We start from the raw sequence: 21,492 nt of genomic DNA, 5'->3' as shown, positions 1-21,492 counted from the left end.
CTCTTTAAACTTGTACGATTCAAACACACACACGCAAAAAAAAAAATTTGATTAGACCACCAGATATACTAAGCATACTAATTTGTTTTGCCATAGAATTAAGTAAGAAAGAAATTCTAGTTGCATCCAATCAAACACCCCATAATTATAAGACACAACTTTAAATTCAAAGTATTAGTCAAATTAATTTTTTATAAGAAAAAGGTTTGAACTCCTTAACAAAAAAAATGTAGCACCACTTACACCAACTTGTTAATCGAAATCATCTTTATTTCTTACAACGCACTCCGTATAAATATTCTCCATAACACGCCCTTTCCAAAACCCTCATACTCTCGCGCTCTGCACCGACTCTCATACAAAAATCCACCTTCAGATCTCCTTCTTTCTCTCCAGACGCAACAAATCAAAGGTACTTCCGGCGGTATTACGATGCGATTGTTTAATTCGGTTTTCGTTGGATGTTTTTGTTCTTATTTTTGCGAATTATTTTTACAGATGGTGTCGGACGCTAGCAAGAAGAGAGGAGCACAGAAGAAGGCGGCGGCGGCTGCCAAAAGAGGCGGTAAGGCTGCTGCGGCATCGTCCAAGGCCGTAGCGGCGGAGACTGCCGCGGAGAACGGCAGTGCGAGCGTCGAAAATTTGGCCAACGGAGTTGGGGAGCTCCAGATATCCGATCGGACGTGCACGGGCGTTCTGTGCTCGCATCCTCTGTCTAGAGATGTTCGGGTGAGGTTTCTGATCTGCGCTTCGGATCTCATGTTATCGGATTCTCTGTTGTCAGGAGCATTTGCCTTGATTTTGTTTCAGTTTTGCATGTCGTTGATTGTACGTTACTAAATAGTGTGTATGATTCAAAAGGATTAGCTTATTACTGCCGAGAACATTTGCTGGATAATTTTGGTTTTACTTGCTGAAGCAATGGGGCATACTAGTTTTTGTTTGATAATGGTGTTAAGGAACAATGCTGTTGATAAATATGTACCCTATTTTGAGTAACAATTAGCCAATTATGCATGTAGGATGTCATAATGAAGAAAATGCTGTTGATTTATAGTATATTATATCTGAAACTAGAGAAGCTTGAACCAATGATAATCTTGTGTCCAACAGAATCCTAGTGATTTAGAGGGGCTGTGAATAGTGTTCACTATTTCTTTAGTATTCATGATATGTTGTGACAGCATCCTTGTGCTATGTTGCTGTTTAGTTCATTCTTAGATTCTTTTCCTACATATGTTTCGGTTGCATTATATATTAGTAATATGGATGTTATCTTCTTTGTGAAACTTGAACTTTCTTGGTCTTGTTGATGTTACAACTTACAACAGAAAGACATGGTATTGTTTGTTTGTTTGGGAAGCTAACATTCCGTAAAGAGGCCTCACATTCCCCTGAATCAAACAAGGGCATAGTATTAATATTCACATTCTATGAGTTATGTGATATATAACTCGAACCAAATGCCCCTTAGTAATACAAATTGCAAATAGTTTATTGAACAAACATCAAATGGCACTGTAATTTTTTGAATTCAATTGAATATGGGTTCGCGAGAATTGCCAACAAGGAAATGATGACGTTTTTGATGTTTGTTTCTGATTTTGTCAAATTGCTTCTTTTTGATAATCTTTAATCATTTTTTGCGTATTGCAGATAGAGTCTTTGTCCCTCACTTTCCATGGACATGAGCTTATAGTTGATTCTGAATTGGAGCTCAACTATGGGAGGTATGCTCGTAAATTCAAAATTTTCCAGTATACATGAACTGTGGCATTTTAGTGCAGTTAATATAATTTTGTGAGTTTAGTGCAGTAAATATTTAATTTTAGCATATTATCACTGCAGGCGTTATGGTTTGCTTGGGCTGAATGGCTGTGGTAAATCCACTCTTCTTACTGCCATAGGATGTCGGGAACTTCCCATACCAGAGCATATGGATATTTACCACCTTAGTCGTGAGATTGAAGCATCTGACATGTCTTCACTTGAGGCTGTCATATGCTGTGATGAAGAAAGGTTGAAATTGGAGAAAGAAGCTGAAGCTTTGGCAGGACAGGTATGATGCTGTGATAGGGGAACACAAGATCTTTCTCCTTGATATTTTATAGTATTAGTTTTGGCATTTGTTAACATATTTTCTGTTCGACATAAGGACGATGGAGGTGGAGAACGGCTTGATCATATATATGAGCGTCTAGAAGCCTTGGATGCATCAACTGCTGAGAAGCGTGCTGCTGAGATCTTATATGGTCTTGGTTTTAGTAAGAAGATGCAAGAAAAGAAAACACGTGACTTTTCAGGTGGATGGAGAATGAGGATTGCCCTTGCACGGGCCCTGTTTATGAATCCAACTATACTGCTACTTGATGAACCCACAAATCACCTTGGTATGGTCCCTTGGCATTTACCTGAAAAAACAAACTACATGTGAATAATATTACCTTTCCTCCGTGTTTTCTATGGATTCTGATTATAAAATCCTCATTGAAGATGATTAATTATCAAGAGTTTAGCTATTTCAGAATGAAAATATACAATAAATCTTAAATGCTGTCTTGTAGTATTGTTCCTTTGAGTGTTTTTGTTTTCCTATATTTGGTAGTTTTCACGTATCTTTTGTCTTTACGGAGAAAAAATTATGTTGACCATTAATGTTCTTCAATTTTGTTAATCAAAGTTTTGATCTGTGTAACTGTTTAAGAAATTGGGCCTAATCCGGTTGTGTGCTACATTGCTGTTGCTTACTCTTGCATTTTATGGAACCAAATTTCCCTGTAATGTATTTTTAAGTCAATGTCAAACAGTGTAGTGTAATGCTAATAATTTCCTTTTATCAATACAGACTTGGAGGCTTGCGTGTGGTTGGAAGAAATGTTGAAGAAATTTGACCGCATCCTTGTGGTTGTTTCACACTCTCAAGATTTTCTGAACGGTGTATGCACAAACATCATCCACATGCAGAATAAGAAGATGAAGATCTATACTGGTAATTATGACCAATATGTACAAACCCGTAAAGAACTTGAAGAAAATCAAATGAAGCAATACAAATGGGAGCAGGAGCAGATTGCTTCAATGAAGGAGTACATTGCTCGATTTGGACATGGTTCAGCCAAACTAGCTCGTCAAGCGCAGAGCAAAGAAAAAACATTGGCCAAAATGGAGCGAGGAGGTCTTACCGAGAAAGTTTCCAGGGACTCGGTCCTGGTTTTCCGATTCTCTGATGTGGGAAAACTTCCTCCACCTGTTTTGCAGTTTGTGGAAGTCACCTTTGGGTATACACCTGATAATCTCATCTACAAGAACATTGATTTTGGTGTTGACCTTGATTCAAGGGTAGCACTGGTAGGCCCCAATGGAGCGGGAAAGAGCACATTGCTTAAGTTAATGGTTGGGGATTTAGTTCCCCAGGATGGCATGGTTCGGAGGCATAATCACCTTAAGATTGCACAGTTCCATCAGCACTTGGCTGAGAAACTTGATATGGAAATGTCTGCCCTTCAGTACATGATCAAAGAGTATCCCGGAAATGAAGAAGAGAAGATGAGGGCAGCAGTTGGGAAGTTTGGTCTCAGTGGGAAAGCTCAGGTAATGCCCATGAAGAACCTGTCTGATGGCCAACGTAGCCGTGTGGTTTTTGCATGGTTAGCTTTTAGGCAGCCTCACCTATTACTGTTGGACGAGCCAACCAACCATCTGGATATCGAGACTATCGACTCACTTGCAGATGCCTTGAATGAATGGGATGGTGGGATGGTTCTTGTTAGCCATGATTTCAGGCTCATAAACCAGGTTGCCCGCGAGATATGGGTCTGCGAAAACCAGGCTGTTACCAAGTGGGAGGGTGACATTATGGACTTTAAGCGACACTTGAAAAGCAATGCAGGTCTCTAGGCGATTGAAGCAATACCATGCCAAGTCTCAATTTTGAAGAGTGAGAACATCATCAAAACGCTGTTTCTTTGATAAATTTTGATTGAATCTTGCCTATCTCTGCACCCGTCTCCAGGTGATTAGTTTAGTACACTTAAATTTCTATTTCAGTTTATGATACTCATTCACAGGCGGAGAGTGTTAAACATGGCGGATGCCAGTTACTGAGCTGTGTTAACAATAGTGCTTATTATCCGTGACTTCTGAATTGTAGCTTGTACCAAAACTAAATCAAAATACCATCTTCTTATGAATTTTGCCTCTTGAGTTGTGTAATTTCGAACATAATGTTTTATTGAAAACGAAAGATACAGTGAATGTGTAACAGTGAAATATTATTTTCCTTCACAGTTTTCTTCTGCCATTATCATGCATGCCGAATTCCAACCTATTTGTAGGTGTACAAGGATGGAAGTTAACTTGGATAAGATTGCAAATTTCAAATTTGAAGTTCCACGGCACAACCGTTGAAAATTGGCAAATTATTGTATGGACCATGGTCTACATAGTTGTGTGAATCATGAATATAAAGTATATTTTTAATATATTAAAAGTATATTATTTTTGTACTGTATATTATTTAATAGTATATAAAATAATGTTCTTTTTGTACATTAAAAATGTATATTTTATTTATGGCCTACACTGTTGAAAACTGGCCATAGACTTATAGTAGTACTCGTAATCGTAATTGTTAAAAGCTGACCAAATTGGATTGCTTAATCTGTCTGAATTTTGGACATAATTTCTGTTCAAATTGTGAGTCTAAAATTCGGTCCAAAATGGACTAATTATGGATTAACCTTGGACTAATCAATTCTCCCATGAAGAATGGGAATAAGTTTCATTTGTCCATGCCTCCATGGTAAAAAGATGGACGAATTGGATTTATACTTTAAATTAAAAAGACTGGCAGTTTTGTAAAAATGTGACAATTTTGTAAAAAACTAAAGGAAATTGAATGAATCAAAGATTCAGATTTATTTCAAATTATGTATCTAAAATTATGTGTATTTAGTCTGTCTGATCCATCCAATCTACATGGACCCCCAAAAAGTATATTATTTGTATACATAAAGTACATTATTTGAAAATACATGATTTTTATTATATATTTTTAAATAATGTATATTTAATACACAAATAATGTACTTTTAGTATATTAAAAATGTATATTGCATTCATGGTCCACACAATAATTTGCAACTGTACTAGTGTATTTAGGCCTCATCAATTCGAGTTTGGACTTTGTATATTTATTTAGTCTAAAACAATGCAAATTTTTTAAATGATGTGGTCTTTTCAAAAGTGAGGTAGAGAAAAACTTATTGATATATAGATAAAAAGTTCATTGTATCTTTTGTTTGAATTTCTGTGTAAACAATTTTCCCCAAGACAATGTTATTTATTCAAAATAGTGCTTTATTTTTTCAAAACGATGTTAGATAAATGATGCAATAAAAATTTTACATTTTTATTTTTAGTTTAAGTATAGATTTTATACGTACACTATTTTGAAATGGACGATCAATATTAATTTGTTTCCATTTCGCATTGGAGTACGTAACTATTCTCACGTGACCATTTTCCAACACTAAATGCTATATGTAATTATTAACATATTGTATAACTCCAAATGATTACATAAACATATCTATACATTTTATAACATAGTCGAAGACAAAATGATCGGCTGCTTCAACTACCAACGAAACGTGTGCCAGTGTCGTTAGACAAAAGGAAGAAGTACACACGTTGCTAAAGCTAAGGATAAAACAAAATTGGGATTTCAAGCGGTGGTTTGCTGCAACCGGCATCGGAAGTACATGCTAGATAGTGCTACCGTTTTCGCAGCTCGAGAAAGGAAAAAAAAAAATCATTTGGATAATTTGGGATTTAGCTTCTTTATATACCTTGGAACGATGTGAGTTAGTGAGTTTGATTAGTTGATAACATTAGTTGATTGTAGGAAAGTGTTTGATAAATTAACTGTTAATTGATTATAGAGTTAATTCCCAAAATGGTCCTTCGACTATGGCCTTTTCTCAATTTAGTAACTCGACTTTCAATTGCACCTAATGTGGTTTTCCAACTATTGAAAATTAAGCCAAAATGGTCTTCCGTTAGTTGGTTGTCAAAAATGAGGGCAAAAATGGAATTTTAACTTCTTCGTCCACCTATCATCCCTGCAAATCGCGAACAAACTCCGGTGCTAGTCTCAAGCCACAGGAACAACACCACCTCGCTCCCAACCTGAACAGAGAAAGTCGGAGCCTCCAATTGCGAGACCGGCAAAGAGGCTGAAGCACCCAAACCCGCCGCGGATGAGCCGAGACCAACGCCGTCGGTTGTTTCTTTGTTCGCCGCCTCTTCACGCCGGCTGCGCACCACCACCTGTTTAGTTATTGCTGCGGATGGTCTTGTTATTTGAGGAGAATGGTCGCCGGGCTCTATTCACCTTGCCGAAGAAGGCACGGAGAACCCACCACGTCATATTCCCTGCTCTGCAAACTTTTTTTGTTGTGACAGAAAAAAATCCAGAAAATATTATTGAAAAATCTGCAATGAAAACTTCAAAACTATTTTCAATTAATCAAAGTAGAGCAGACCACAAGGCATAGCAAAAAAAAAACTAGAAGAAGTTAAATATTCAAAATGCAATGTGTTTCATGAGCATGATTTGTGCACGAGGCAACCCAAGCAGGCATGCCTGTTATTGCAAATAACAATAATAATAATAATGCAACATCTATGCTGAATGTTAGATATATTTAATCAAATATATCTATGTATTTAATTGAGAGAAAGAGGGGAAAGGACGAAGGAATATAGCTAGGAAACTTTTCTGAATTTTGCTTTGCTTTTTATTTCTTCACACCATTTCCGTAATACAACACACATATATATATATAGCAAATGAAGATCAGACATTGCTCACTAATTATACATTATTTTATGCTATATCTATTCCACTCACCTAAATCACTCCACTACACAACATATAATAATTCATTCACATAATCCACCTAACCCACTAATATTATTCTTATACTAATTATGTGCACTAATGTCATTAGTGCTTGAATCACTGCCGAAAGTGACTCCATAATGCTGCACTTCTTCTTTCTTTTGGTTTAATTAATAACATTGCCTCCCTTAAACCAAATTGGATAAATTCGTCATCCCAATTTCCTTCTTCAATTTGAGAAATGTCTCTGTCTTCAATGGTTTTGTAAAGATATCAGCAACTTGGCATTCACTTGCACAATACTCAATGTTGATTTGTTTTTCAGCAACCAACTCCCTGATCTTGTAATACTTGATATCAATGTGTTTGCTGCGACCATGAAAAACAGGATTTTTGGACAACGAAATGGCAGACTTGTTGTCACAAAAAATTGTTGTAGGTGCCTCCTGCTTTTGTTGCAAAAACTCCAAAATTCTTCTAAGCCAAATTGCTTGAGTAGCACAGTTTGCTGCTGCAATGTATTCTGCTTCTGCGGTTGAAAGTGCTACAATCTGCTGCTTCTTTGAAGACCAAGAAAATATAGCAGAACCAATATAGAAAGCATATCCCGATGTGCTTTTTCTTGTCTCAACATCTCCAGCCCAATCACTGTCTGTGTATCCAACAAGTTTCACAACATCATTAGTAGAGTAAAAAATTCCATCATTACTCGTACCTTTGACATATCTAAGAATTCGCTTTGCTGCAACCCAATGTGATTCTTTTGGTTCCTCCATAAATCTGCTGAGTATTCCAACTCCAAAAGAAATATCTGGCCTAGTAGCTACCAAATATCTCAAACTCCCAATTAAACTTTTATAAGCTGTAACATTCACATTCTTACCACACTCATCTTTGGACATCTTCAACTTTTCAGCTACTGGAGTTGAAACTGGTTTGGAGTTTTCCATTTTGATCTTTTTCAAAATATCAGCAGCATATTTCTTCTGTGAAATGAAGATTCCACCATTCATCTGAACAACTTCAAGACCAAGAAAGTAACACATAAGGCCCATATCAGTCATTTCAAATTTCTTAATGAGTGCCTCCCTGAATTCTGAGATTAGTTTCAAATTGTTTCCAGTAAAAATCAAATCATCAACATACAGACAGATTATAACAATATCTCCAAAATCTGTGTATTTGACATACAGAGTATGCTCATAAGGACATCTCATAAAACCATTCTCAACAAAATAAGAATCAATGCAACCATACCATGCTCTGGGTGCCTGTTTTAAACCATACAAAGCTTTTCTCAACTTGTAAACCTTATTTTCTTCCCCTTTCTTCACATACCTTGCAGGTTGCTCAACATATATTTCTTCTTCAAGAAAACCATTCAAAAAGGCAGACTTGACATCCATTTGAAACAATTTCCAATCATTTTGAGCAGCAAGAGAAATAAGCATTCGCACAGTATCAAGTCTACTTACAGGAGCAAAAACCTCAAAATAATCAATACCTGGTTTTTGTTTGTAACCCTTTGCTACCAACCGTGCCTTAAAACGGTCAACCTCACCATTTGACTTGTATTTGGTTTTATAAACCCACTTTACTCCAATTGGCTTCTTTTTTGGAGGTAATTCTGTTAACTCCCAAGTACCATTCTTTTCAATGGCACAAATCTCCTCATCCATTGCCTTAAGCCAATGAGTTTCTGTAGCAGCCTCCTCAAATGATATAGGGTCACAATCTGCAAAGAGAGCAAACTGAACAATCTCTTCATCAGTCAAGTCATTATCATTACCCAAAACATAATCTTCCAAACGAGCTGGTAAGTGACGCTCGCGTTGAGATCTCCGAACTGATGACTCTGACTGTAAAGAAGATTGCACATTATCTGAAACCAATTGCTCATTATCAGGAATAATGGGAACAACAACTGACCTTTCTTCTTTAGTTGACCAATCCCATGCACCATATTCATCAAAAATGACATTACGACTTATAACAACCTTTTGAGTTTCAGGATTATACAATTTATAAGCCTTTGAAATGTCACTATAACCAATAAAAATACACTTCTCACCTTTATCGTCCAACTTCTTTCTCAACTGATCTGGCACATGTGCATATGCCAAACATCCAAAAACCTTGAGATGTCTGATAGATGGTTTACTCCCACTCCAAGCTTCCTCAGGTGTCTTATCACGAACGCTTTTAGTTGGACACCTATTCAACACATGAACAGCACAAGCAACAGCTTCTGCCCAAAAAGGTTTAGGCAGATTTTTAGATTTCATCATGCATCTTACCATGTCCATGATAGACCTATTTTTCCTCTCAGCCACTCCATTTTGTTGTGGAGTGTACCTAGCTGTCATCTGATGCTGAATACCATTTTTCTTTAAAAATTCATCACAAGCAATATATTATGTACCTCTATCAGTTCTCAAAATCTTAATCTTATAACCACTTTGTTTTTCAACAAAAACCTTAAATTGTTGAAAAACATCACATGCATCTGACTTCTGTTTCAGAAAATAAACCCATGTTTTTCTACTGAAATCATCAATGAAGGTAACAAAGTACTTACAACCTCCATTTGAAGGAACTTCCAATGAACACAGATCTGAGTGAACAATCTCCAACTGCTTTGTCGCTCTTTTAGACTTGCCTACAGGAAAAGGTTCTCTATGCTTCTTCCCAATCAAACAACTCTCACAAATTTTGTCAGGAACATTAATAATCGGCAAATCAGAAACAAGTTTCTTTCTTGCTAAATAATTTAATCCGGAGAAATGAAAATGCCCAAACCGCATATGCCACAACCAATTATCATCACGGATTTCAGAATTAAAGCAAGTAAGAAGTGCATGGTTGATTTTTAAAGGAAATAGTCGATTTTGAGACATATTTACCTTTGCAATCAAAACTCCCTTGGCATCAACAATGGTACAACACCCTTGAGTGATATTAATTTTATATCCTTTTTCTGACAACTGTCCCATACTCAACAAATTTTGGTGTAATGCAGGAACATAGAAAACATCGGATATAAAATTGTGAGTACCATCCTTCAATTGAATAGAGATTTTACCTTTTCCCAAAATTGGCACTTTTGACTTATTTCCAAATGTCACCTCAGATCGTATTGATTCATCCAACTCTGAAAACAATTCTTTCTTCCCACACATATGGTTACTACATCCAGTATCCAAGAACCATATGTTTTCATCTGCAGACAAACTGTTACTGGCCAAAAATAAGGTTTCAGATTCAGTAGAACTCTCACCAGATTTTTCAGCAACATTTGCTTGATTTTCATGACCATCCTCTTTATACCAGCAATCTGCAATTTTGTGTCCATATTTGCCGCAATTGTAGCAATTAAATGGAAATTTACCTTGCTTGGTATTATTACCTCCACCTCTTCCTTGATTGAAGTTACCTCGTCCCCTTCCTTGATTTGAGTTACCACGTCCTCTTCCTCTGAATCCTCCTCTACTTTTTCCACGACCTCTACCAGCTCCTCCACCTCTTTGATTAGAGCTAGTCATATTAAAGGTGACTTGGCTCTTCAAAGCTTCTTCTGCTAGTGGTTCCGATTTTGACGCAATCCTTTCAATATGACTTTCTATCATACCTTTTAACTCGGCAATTGACAAGTCCTCGGTATCGTGTGACTCTGTTATTGAAGCCACCACATGGTCATACTTCATCGGCATCGTTCGCAAAACTTTTTCAACCACTGCACCATCTTCAACTGTGTCTCCGTATAACCTCATCTTATTTACAAGATCAATAAGACGAGAGAAATACATATCTACCGTTTCTGTAGAGGTCATCTCACAACGATCATACAACCTTCTCAACGACTGCAACTTAGACTTCTGCGCCCGATCAACTCCTTTGTGTGACACCTCTAAGATGTCCCAAGCTTGTTTTGCCGTTTGAGCACTAGCTAGCTGCCCAAAAATAGAGTAATGGACGCCTTGATGAATTTGTCCCAACGCCAATTGATCTCGCCGTGTCGCAGCTGCATCAGCTCCATCTGGTAGACCGGGATCAACATAGCTCCAAAGATTTTGAGCTTTCAAATGTGTGGTCATCATAATTTGCCAATAATTGTAATCGAGTTTTCCATCTAATTTAGGACCCGACCATACAATATTGAAATTATTGGCCATATTTCACTAGAAAAAAATATCTCAGGGTTGGAAGGTTGATAGACTCTGATACCAAATGTTAGATATATTTAATCAAATATATCTATGTATTTAATTGAGAGAAAGAGGGGAAAGGACGAAGGAATATAGCTAGGAAACTTTTCTGAATTTTGCTTTGCTTTTTATTTCTTCACACCATTTCCGTAATACAACACACATATATATATATAGCAAATGAAGATCAGACATTGCTCACTAATTATACATTATTTTATGCTATATCTATTCCACTCACCTAAATCACTCCACTACACAACATATAATAATTCATTCACATAATCCACCTAACCCACTAATATTATTCTTATACTAATTATGTGCACTAATGTCATTAGTGCTTGAATCACTGCCGAAAGTGACTCCATAATGCTGCACTTCTTCTTTCTTTTGGTTTAATTAATAACATTGAAGCAGTCTTCTTTTGCTGGAAGATGACAACCCAAATTGGAACTGCAACACTAATGCTGAATGTAGATAGCACACCGAGTGTCATCTTCAGCGCAGCTTCTGATGCTTCATCCTATCCAAGTTGTACATGTGTTTTGCATGCAAGTAGAATGGCTCTGTCATGGCCATGAGCATGTGCTCCTCCCATTCTTTTCATGCCGGTGGAGTGGATTCCTCAGCTCACAGACATGGGAAGCAGTGATTCGGTGGAGGTGAGGAGCTTGGAAGTGCACGACCTGAGACCGTTGTTCAAAGCCATCTTCACAGACTCTTCTCTCAGTTATGGCCATCTCTCTCGATCTTCTTCTCATTTGCGATTTCCGGTGAGGAGTCATCTTCTCCGTCTGTGCGTTGGAGGCGGTGGACAGGAACTAGTAAAGGACGACTGGCTATTCCAGGAAGAGGTGGCCGGAGATGGTGATGTGCCTTCCCTGGTTGGCTTTTTGGACTTGCGACATCGCTCTTGGAGAAGCGATGAAAAGTTCATCGTAGGTGACTCCGGCAGTCTGGCCTCTCGTTGCTTGTCGCTAGTGCAGCTGGTAATGGCGATGAACAGTCCATCGCCGGCAGCCGAGTGAGAGTTGCGTAGCCGGCAATTGGTTAGGGGGCAGTGATCGGAACCATCGTAAATCTGCTGGGCAGATGGGCGTTAGAACTGAAATTCCATTTCTACCCTCTTTTTTTACGTTCATTTCACAGAAAAACTAACGGAATACCATTTTGGCTTAATTTTCAATAATTGAAGGACCACATTGGGTGCAATTGAAAGTCGAGTTACTAAATTGAGAAATGGCCATAGTCGGAGGACCATTTTGGGAATTAACTCTTGATTATATATAAAATGACTTTATCAAAAAGTTAGATAAAAAAATTACTTTGAATAGCTTTTTGAATTTTAGCTTTTTGAATTTTAGCATTTTGAAACAATAAGTTGTTACAAAAAGTTAATTGATCAGACACTTATATTGATTGTTTAACAAAGTCAAATAATTAATAGTGGTAGAATAAGTCAAAGTTAACGGATAATAACTACGTTACCAAACATGACCATATTTTACGAAATCGAGAAATTTAAATTATAGGAAAAAAGTTAATTCATTTTTTGGTCCTAGACTTATAATGGCAAAGACAATTTTAATCCTCCATAAAAAATTTGGCCAATTTATGGACGCACTTATTGTGACGAAGATAATTTTGGTCCTCCGTCTGTATTCCCGTTAGATGGGCATTGGAGAGGGGGGTATTTGCGTCATTTCACCTTCTCTAACTACTCCTATGCCCTCATGGCCCTCACTCAGCACCAACTCAACAACCTCTCCGTCGAAGGCTTTATAGGCTACGGCGTCCAATGGCTAGTGGCGAGCGACCGCATCTAGCCTCTACCTTACTAGGGCCATGTGCATTTTTCTGTGTATTGGAGGCAACAACACTACTTGGATGAACACCGCGATCCTGGTTACATGCATCCGCAATTTCAGGAAAAACTAAGGTCCCGTCTCTGACCTCTGCTCCGCCATTTTCACTGACCTCTGCTCCGCTCTCTTCGCGGATGACCCTGCCAAATTCTTGCTCATGCTCGCGGTCGTCCCTTTTGTTGTTTGCCTCACCGCTGTTTTTTCCCTCCGTGAAGTTCCGCTGCCGTCCACCGCCGTAGAGGAGAAAGAAGAAGTGAAATGCTTTGGGGTAGTTAACATCATTGCCATTGTAATTGCGGTTTATCTTTTGGTGTTTGATGTATCAAGGCTACATGGGCGTCTGTTTTCCCAAGTCTTTGTTGTTATTCTTTTTATTCTCTTGGCTTTTCCTCTGTCACTTTCGGTTTACCTTACTATCAAGAATTATCTTCGTTCCAATTCCAATTCCAATGGTTTAGACGTAGAAAGAAATCCCACCCAGCCTTTACTTGCTCAAGAAACACATCCGATGGAGAAGAGCGGTGACTATGCCCCGCCGGCAGCAGATGATGATGCGGTAAAGACGCCACCCGTCATTGGCCGGGAAGACCATACAATCTTCGAGGCCATGAAGACGGTAACTTTTGAATACTGTTTGTGTCATTTCTGTGTGGAGTGGGAACGGGATTAGCGGACAAATGGGATTGTGCGCCGTAACCCAGTCTGAGAACAACCCACTGCACATTATATTTCCAAGCAACCCCTAGCTTCTTCCATAACAGATTCTAAAAAAGTACGTGCACATACATACCCATAAGGATGTTCAGATAGGACTATGGAAGAGCGTGTTCTAATTCATGGAGAGATAACGCGCCGTCTCTGGTCTTGTAACCTGCGGCCAGAATCCGCTCCGTCGTTAGGCTCCAGACGCTGATCGTCCTGAAGGCCTTTACAACAAGGCCATGAATTGTCCTTCCCAGCTCAAATGCAACCAATCCAGCACAAGCACTATGCACACTTGAAACCATGAACTCAGTCGGCATCTGGACATCCAATTGATCATTTTTGCTCTTTGAATGAGAACTTTCACTTCTGTCATCAATTGTTTCTCCAAAATCATTTGCTCCAGGGAACTTTTGTCGAAGTAGGTTCACCATTACTTTACCCATTGTTGACTTAAACAACATCTGATAGCTTTCATCATTAATTCCATCATCTAGTGGAACATTAAGATCAGAGTAGCTGTAACTGTAAGTATTTCTCCTCCAATTTTCTTTCTGTATAACAGAGAAAGGATAATTGCACCAAAACCAGTATATCCATGCCCAATCTTCTTCACATCAAGTGACTCAAAGGAAACCATCTTTTCCACTAGAACTTGAAACTTCGAGGAATGAATCTCTGAAGCACCAGTATTAATGATCTCAGCATACTCTGCACATGCTTCTATGACTGCCGCACATTCGCGACATGATTGCTGGTGTCGTTCGGGATCTCCGAATAGTTCTTTCACACCGTTCATCAACTTTAGAATCATATCAAATAGACTCCGACGACATCCATCTAACTCTCTGGCGACGCTTCCTCCAGCAGGCTTGCTCTTCTTCACTAACTGCAATTCTTCAAGCAAAGCCGAATCGAGGACTGGTTGTTCTCCTCGACGCGACCGACTAACACAAAAAACAAAATTCACAGACTGGGACCGGCTATCCATAGACGAATTCTGAGTAGGAATCGCCGATGATCTCCTGACGCTAACTGAATCAACAACGAGCGATGTGCTCGTGCTTAGCTTCTTCCTCGTTCGCCGCTGCGGCGACGATACAGCTACGACGAGCTCTACGCTCGTTGTGCTTTCCGCGGATCTACTCCGGGAACCTGCTAACAAAGGATTAACGAGCATTATTGCGCTCAAAAGCTTCACGGATCTGCTCCGATTAAAATCTACAAAAAAATGACTGACGAGCACTTTGCTCAAAAGCTTCACGAATCTGCTCCGTGAGATGCTTGATTGGAAGAAGAGCACTGCGCTCCAATCTTCGTTGATCTGCAGAAATTGCAAATTGAACGAGTCAATTGCACGAAGAGAATCCTGCTTCAAACAGCAAACCCCCACCATTGACGGCGGCGCCAGGTCCAGCTTGCTTCTGCAGGAAACTCTCGGCGACTTTGAAGGTCCTCCGCAAATCAAAGGAAGCTGGATAGGAGTTAACACAACTAGCGTTGTTAGACTTCATTGTTGTTACTCCTTTGCGGAGTAACGATCCTCTGCATATATGTTGCCAGAGACGAACACGCAGCTCTGTGATTTCCAGGAGTCGTCTCGCCGGTGCCGGAAGCTGCGGCGGCATAGCTTCCTCATCGACGAGCTCTGATACCATATTGGAATTGTTCACAGTGATGTAACAAGAAAATCAATGTGTATTGATGAAGAAGAAGACTTACGGAAAGAGGGAGTAAGCAGTACTCTGTTACAGTGATGTTATATGGCTCTTATATACACAGTGAAGCTATAACAACTATATGTAATGTCACTAATGCCCTTCGCTACTTCTATTTGATGCATGTATCCTCCAAAATCGTTCACCAGGCTTGAATTAGGGTAATGTTTAATGCCAAATTGAGCAGGATTATGAATGCCACCGGCAACGGGTGAAATGGCAAAGGGATTGTTGCCGCCGCCGTGGAATCTACCGGTAACCGGCATGAGATTAAAGGGATTGGAATGGATCCCATTCGCATTGATAGTAGCAGTTAGATTATTAGGGTTTACCTGGAAGTGTTTTCCGATCACCGGAGCAGAAGTTACCTGGAACAAACTATAGCTGTCGGACGGTGAGAGAAATGGGAATCCGACAGTAGATTGCGGTTGCTCACGGTGGGAAACAGCCGATCTCCATTCCGTCCATCCATAATTGTAACAGAAATATAATAATAAACCCAAAGAAAATGAAGAGGTGAATTGACAGAAATGTCCCTCATTTAGACAGTCAACTAACGAGCTAATAGACGGAGAACCAAAATTGTCTTCGTCACAATAAGTGTATCCATAAATTGACTAAATTTTTTTTATAGAGGACTAAAATTGTCTTTGCCACTATAAGTCTAGGACCAAAAAAAGGAATTAACTCAAAAAAAAAAAAGAAGAATAACTTGGCACTTAGTCAACAGAAAAATAAACAACAAATTTTACTTTTAGTTTCTAATGTTATTTTAATATTGCCACTTGTAATCTGTATTTTTTTTTAAAGATGATTTATAACTACGTCAAAAATTATACTCCCTCAGTCCCGATTTCCATGTCCGATTCTCTTTTAGCACGCTTTTTAAGAAAACAAGTTACTGCATTTTGTTTTCTCAACTTTGCCCCTATCTTTTTCTCTCACCATCCCTTCAGGCATTCACAAATCCACTACAAGAAACAAACCCAATAAAATATCATCAAATCCTCTCTCACCTCCCTTTTCATTCACACATTTTCTCTCTCTCTCTCTCTCTCTCTCTCTCTTCTACAATATCTCATTCAAGTTAATTTCTTCTTCACTTCAAATACTGATTCGTTCTTCCATGGAGGTACTTACTTTTAACCTTCTTGCTAAAAAATCACTCACTTCCATCCTAAGATTGTTCTTGTCTATGATTCTGTAAAAACCAAATTAAACCTTAGAATGCAAAGTACGCAAGCAAGAAATGGGAAGCTTCTACGGAAATGGACATAGATTTAGATCAATAACATGGAAGATGTATAGATCTTTAGCAAGATTTCCTCTACAGAACAATTGAGCACCATCGCCTCGTTGATGCAAAAATTTCTCCTTTCTTGCAACTAAAAGAATCTTACTATTCACTATGGAGTATATATTGTGTTTATGAATATTTATGTTGAAGGAGATGAGAAGAAAGAGATTTGAGTTTGAAAAAGAAAACCATGAGAACATTTGAAACGGATCTGCAGAATATTGAGGTGATAGAGTGATAGTTTTGAAAGTAAAATGTGAAAAAGTCAATAAAGATAAACATTTTTCAAGAAAATAAAAAAGTATACTGATAGAGCGAGTTTTGAAAGTTACAGGGGTATTTTGGGAAAAACATAGAATCAGTAGTGTTTATTTTTGGAAAGTGGACAAAGTTTTGGGACGGATTAAAAAGGAAAGTAAGACAGGTAAAATGGGACGGAGGGAGTAATTAGTAATATATATTAATTTTCAGATCAAATATTTATTACTACATCAAAAGTTGCGATTAGTAGCGAAAATGCAACTGTATTTTCCTATACTTGTGTTGTAACAAGCATCACTTTTCGATGACGGGATGCTTGATTCAATCATCCAAGTCTCCATACACATTTAGTCTTTTGTTACAATATTATTCATTAAATTAATGTTTGTTTTTTTAGAAAAAAAAAAAAGCAAAATAGCAAACCGATCATTTATTAATTAAGTCTTCCAGCATAGCATTACAAAGAAAAAGAGGAAGATGATTATTGATTAACATATTCCTCACAATCTAACTTAGAGCCGCTCGGTTCGCAGACCGCTTAACAAAAGAGAGACCCTTAAGAAAACAAACTAAGTCTATCTTTAATTTGTTTATCAAATTAATGTTGATTTTTTTTTAAAAAAAAGTAATTTTAGAATTTTAGTCTTATTTTTTGTTGTAAAACATTCATAAACTATATTGAAAACAATAATTTGATAGACATTGTACGTGCTTTTAAAATTAGTTCTTTCTATGTTATTTACTTGAGAAAACAAACTATAAGTCTATCTTTAATTTGTTCATCAAATTAATGTTAAAATTTTTTTTTTAAACAAGTTAAGTAATTTTATAATTTTGAGTCTTATTTTTTGTAAAACATCATAAACTATATTGAAAACAATAATTTGATAGACATTGTATGTATTTTTAAAATTAGTTATTTCTATGTTATTAATCTAAAAGTCTAAGCTAATAGTTGGATTGAACATTTATATTTATATATTATATATGAACAATATGGACTAATGGACCATAGTCCCATGACATTTGACATGGGGTTGGATTGGCTCTGATATCAAATTAAAGCATGTGCTCCATCTCAACTAAAGGCTAAGCTAATAGTTCGATTGCACATTTATGTTTATATATTATATATATGCTCAACATTATTAAGCATTTTTTTTTTTGAAAAGTAGGAATATAATATTCAAATTCTGAAATTAGTATATATATTGTCTTAAAATTGAAGTCAAATGGATGTAAATTATAACAAAGGATCAGATGTGCAATATCAACAAAGTTATGGATTAAATGTTGTCAAATTAAAGTTAAAAATTAAAAGTGACTATGCGACAATTTCAAAATAATCGTGAGATTAAAAGTATAATTTGTTCAAAAAATAATTGTTGACTTACATGAATATTGTTAATGAAATCTTGGTTAGATAGGGTGAATGAAAATCCATTTCATATTCTTATTTTATTTTATTTTATGCATATTGAAGTGATATTCGCATCAGGATGATACTTCTAATTCCCCACTTCTCTTTTATTTATTTATTTTTATAATTCTTATTCATGATGGGGTAAAAAAAGTTGGGTGAGGTTATAGATTAAAATATATTTGATATTTGGGGTATGCGCAACCAAGTTACTTGTGGTGTTGATTTGGTAACTACAATGCTTCAAGTTTGACTTTTAGTGGAAGTGATTTTTTTAGTTAGATTGGTATACCTTCTTATAGTGTTATACTGTTATTATCTGGTAGTGGCTATCTAGCTAGCTGCGAGCTTATCGGGTAACCTAAAAATATACTCCGTATTAGATATCTTATCATAAATTAAGAAATGTTATTAATAACATTAAGCAGTTCTAACTTCTAATAAAAAATACTCCGTATATACTATAAATGGGTGAAGATCAGAAGAAATATACTATAAATAGTTAACGGATATAACGTTCATTAGCTAATGGATATTAGACAACCTTAAATATACCAAATAATGCTATCAAATCATGCATGCTTGGGCTCTATTTGCTAGAGTTTATAATTTATCTTAAGTTATAAATAAGATATAAGTTCGATTTAGTAAAATATGGGAAGTTTAAAATAATAATTTATTTTGAAACGTTACCTTAATAACATTTCAAAATAAGTTCATGTCTTTTTACCTTTAAAAAAAAAATCTTTATTAACTTACAAAAATGACACCATCTACCCTTTATTAATCAAAATCTTAATATCTTAGTTTTATCATTTTATATCTTTTACACTTATCAACTAATTCAATAATTAATTTTACCAAACAATTTAATTTCAATTAGTTAGATTATTAGTTAGAGCATCCATATCAGAGGTTATTTAGGGGTTTTTAGAATAGCAAAAGATGATGTGGAAGAAAGATAAAGGGGAGAGAGAAAGGGAAAAGTTCATCTGCAAAAAACCATTTTCTGGAACAGTAAATTATCACAAATAGAGAAAGAAAGAGAAAGGCGCGTTATGGATCCTCTGTTTGGCTGTCCTTAATCGCAACTTTTTTGTTTTCTTTTTATTTTTTCCCTTTTTTTTATTTTTATTTTTTTAATTTCTTTCTCCTCTCATATTCTCTTTCATAATCACACTTACAAAAATTTCTCAAAAAAAAAAAAGCAAAAAAACTCCACTATTACGGATGCTCTTACTACCTTTTCAGCTAGGCATGCCAAACAGAGCAATATTAATCTTGTGATTAATAATTATGAAAAGTTCCAACAAGATTTCAATATGGTAGACAAGTCAAATTCTTAACAAGCAAACAACCAAGATGATTGATAATGACCCGAAAGAAATGATGGTAAGGATGAAACATGGCTCTTATATTTAAAGATTTTAATTTCAACTTTTATCAATATTATTCTCTCAATTATATCCATCACATATGATTTTTTATAATATAATTTATCTTTCATATAAATTTAACACAAACTATTACATATGAGTGTGATGTATTTTAGATATACTTTCGAATAGTAACTACTACCTTCCTCTTTCGCCCGAAAAGAAAGCGAGTAATATAATGTATATCAACATGTCACAATATGCCCCATGTGAACCCGTGACGGCAAGAATTAAACATTCCGTGATTAATTTGAGTAGATCGGAAAACCACGGAACCAGTTTTCAAATTCGTACAAGAATTATCAAACCGCCCATTGTACCAATTAATAGACTTCCCTTCCCTTCCCTCCCCCCACACCCCTTATTTTTTTATTTATTTTTAAAACCCAGATTTTCTGACTATCATATTATATTAAGAGTGTTTGATAAATAACTGTTAGTTAATTGAATTAGTGAGTTTGACTAGTTAATTACATTAACTGATTGTAGAAAGATATTTGGTAAATTAATTAGTAACTGATAGCTGATTACATGTAAAATGATTTTTTCCAGAAAACTAATCGAAAAAATGCTTTGAACAACTTTTTGAATTTTAGCGTTTTAGATCAATAAGTTGTTACAAAAATTTAATTAATCAAACACTTATATGGACTGTTTAACCAAGTCGAACATCTAATAGCGGTCTAACAAGTTAAAATTAGCTGATAAGTTAACTATGTTACCAAAGATGACCATTATCTCATCAATCCGTCCCCAAGTTTTACCCACAAGGGCCTAATTCAAATCCAAACGTAAACATTCAATGTTCGACCCAAACCGTACTAGTAATCAAACTTCTAACCTGTTAATGAAAGCAAAATTTAAGTGAGAATTTTCATCATCAATCCGTCCCCAAGTTTTACCCACAAGGGCCTAATTCAAATCCAAACGTAAACATTCAATGTTCGACCCAAACCGTACTAGTAATCAAACTTCTAACCTGTTAATGAAAGCAAAATTTAAGTGAGAATTTTCATCCACCATCGCTCATCGGTCTGGGGGCATCACTAGACTTTTCTCCAGAGTCTTAACGACTGAGAAGCAAATCATGCAAATAAACAGTAGCACGAAGCATTAATTAGATTTTTTGTTTGGTGATGCAGAGGAAAGAGTACTATAGCACATTTATTTTGGGTTGGAGACTTGGAGTGTGAAACAGGCAATTTACAGTGTCTGTACGTTAGCTGCCATTACTACTACATTGACTGAGGTTTCATGTTATGTGTCTCTAAATCTAATGTTCTTATCATCATTATATCGTTTGGCCAGTAAAATCTATTTTCAATCGTGTAGCTATATTAATCAATTTTCTTTCGCTCGTGTTTTTTTTTTCTTAAAGTTATTAATGCAAATTATTTAATGAGAATTAATGGATAATTAAGAGTGTTATATGTTCAAAACATTTTATTGTTTTCCACACTTATAATATTCTTATCATAAAAATAAAAGTGTGGATTTTTTTTTTCCATATATTTATCTCTGTTTATTATTGCAATAATAACTTTATTAAACACTTGCTCTTACACATTATTGAATTGAGGGATTTTTCACAATTTTTGAGAAAAAATTTATGATTTGAAAGAGATGAGAGAGAATAAATCTTTTTTTTTTGGGGGGCGGGGGCGGGGGGGGGGGGGGGGGG

The 21,492-nt window shown here is 36.4% G+C and overlaps 1 protein-coding gene and 1 pseudogene across 1 annotated transcript; both read left to right on the top strand.

Annotated features, from left to right (window-relative positions):
• Positions 1 to 271: 271 nt before the first annotated feature.
• LOC116025971 (ABC transporter F family member 1-like) lies at positions 272 to 4,284 on the top strand. Its single transcript, XM_031267408.1, has 6 exons — positions 272 to 412; positions 499 to 729; positions 1,657 to 1,730; positions 1,849 to 2,059; positions 2,156 to 2,390; positions 2,846 to 4,284. The coding sequence occupies exons 2-6, from the start codon at positions 499 to 501 to the stop codon at positions 3,895 to 3,897; spliced, it is 1,803 nt and encodes a 600-aa protein (XP_031123268.1). The 5' UTR covers positions 272 to 412; the 3' UTR covers positions 3,898 to 4,284.
• Positions 4,285 to 11,717: 7,433 nt separating this feature from the next.
• Positions 11,718 to 13,673, top strand: LOC116024213 (annotated as a pseudogene).
• Positions 13,674 to 21,492: the final 7,819 nt, after the last annotated feature.

The sequence above is a fragment of the Ipomoea triloba genome, chromosome 7 (genome assembly GCF_003576645.1).
Source record: "Ipomoea triloba cultivar NCNSP0323 chromosome 7, ASM357664v1".
In the NCBI taxonomy this organism is placed as follows: domain Eukaryota; kingdom Viridiplantae; phylum Streptophyta; class Magnoliopsida; order Solanales; family Convolvulaceae; genus Ipomoea; species Ipomoea triloba.
The sequence above is the reverse complement of the archived record's forward strand: the minus strand, read 5'-3'. Positions and strand labels throughout refer to the sequence as shown.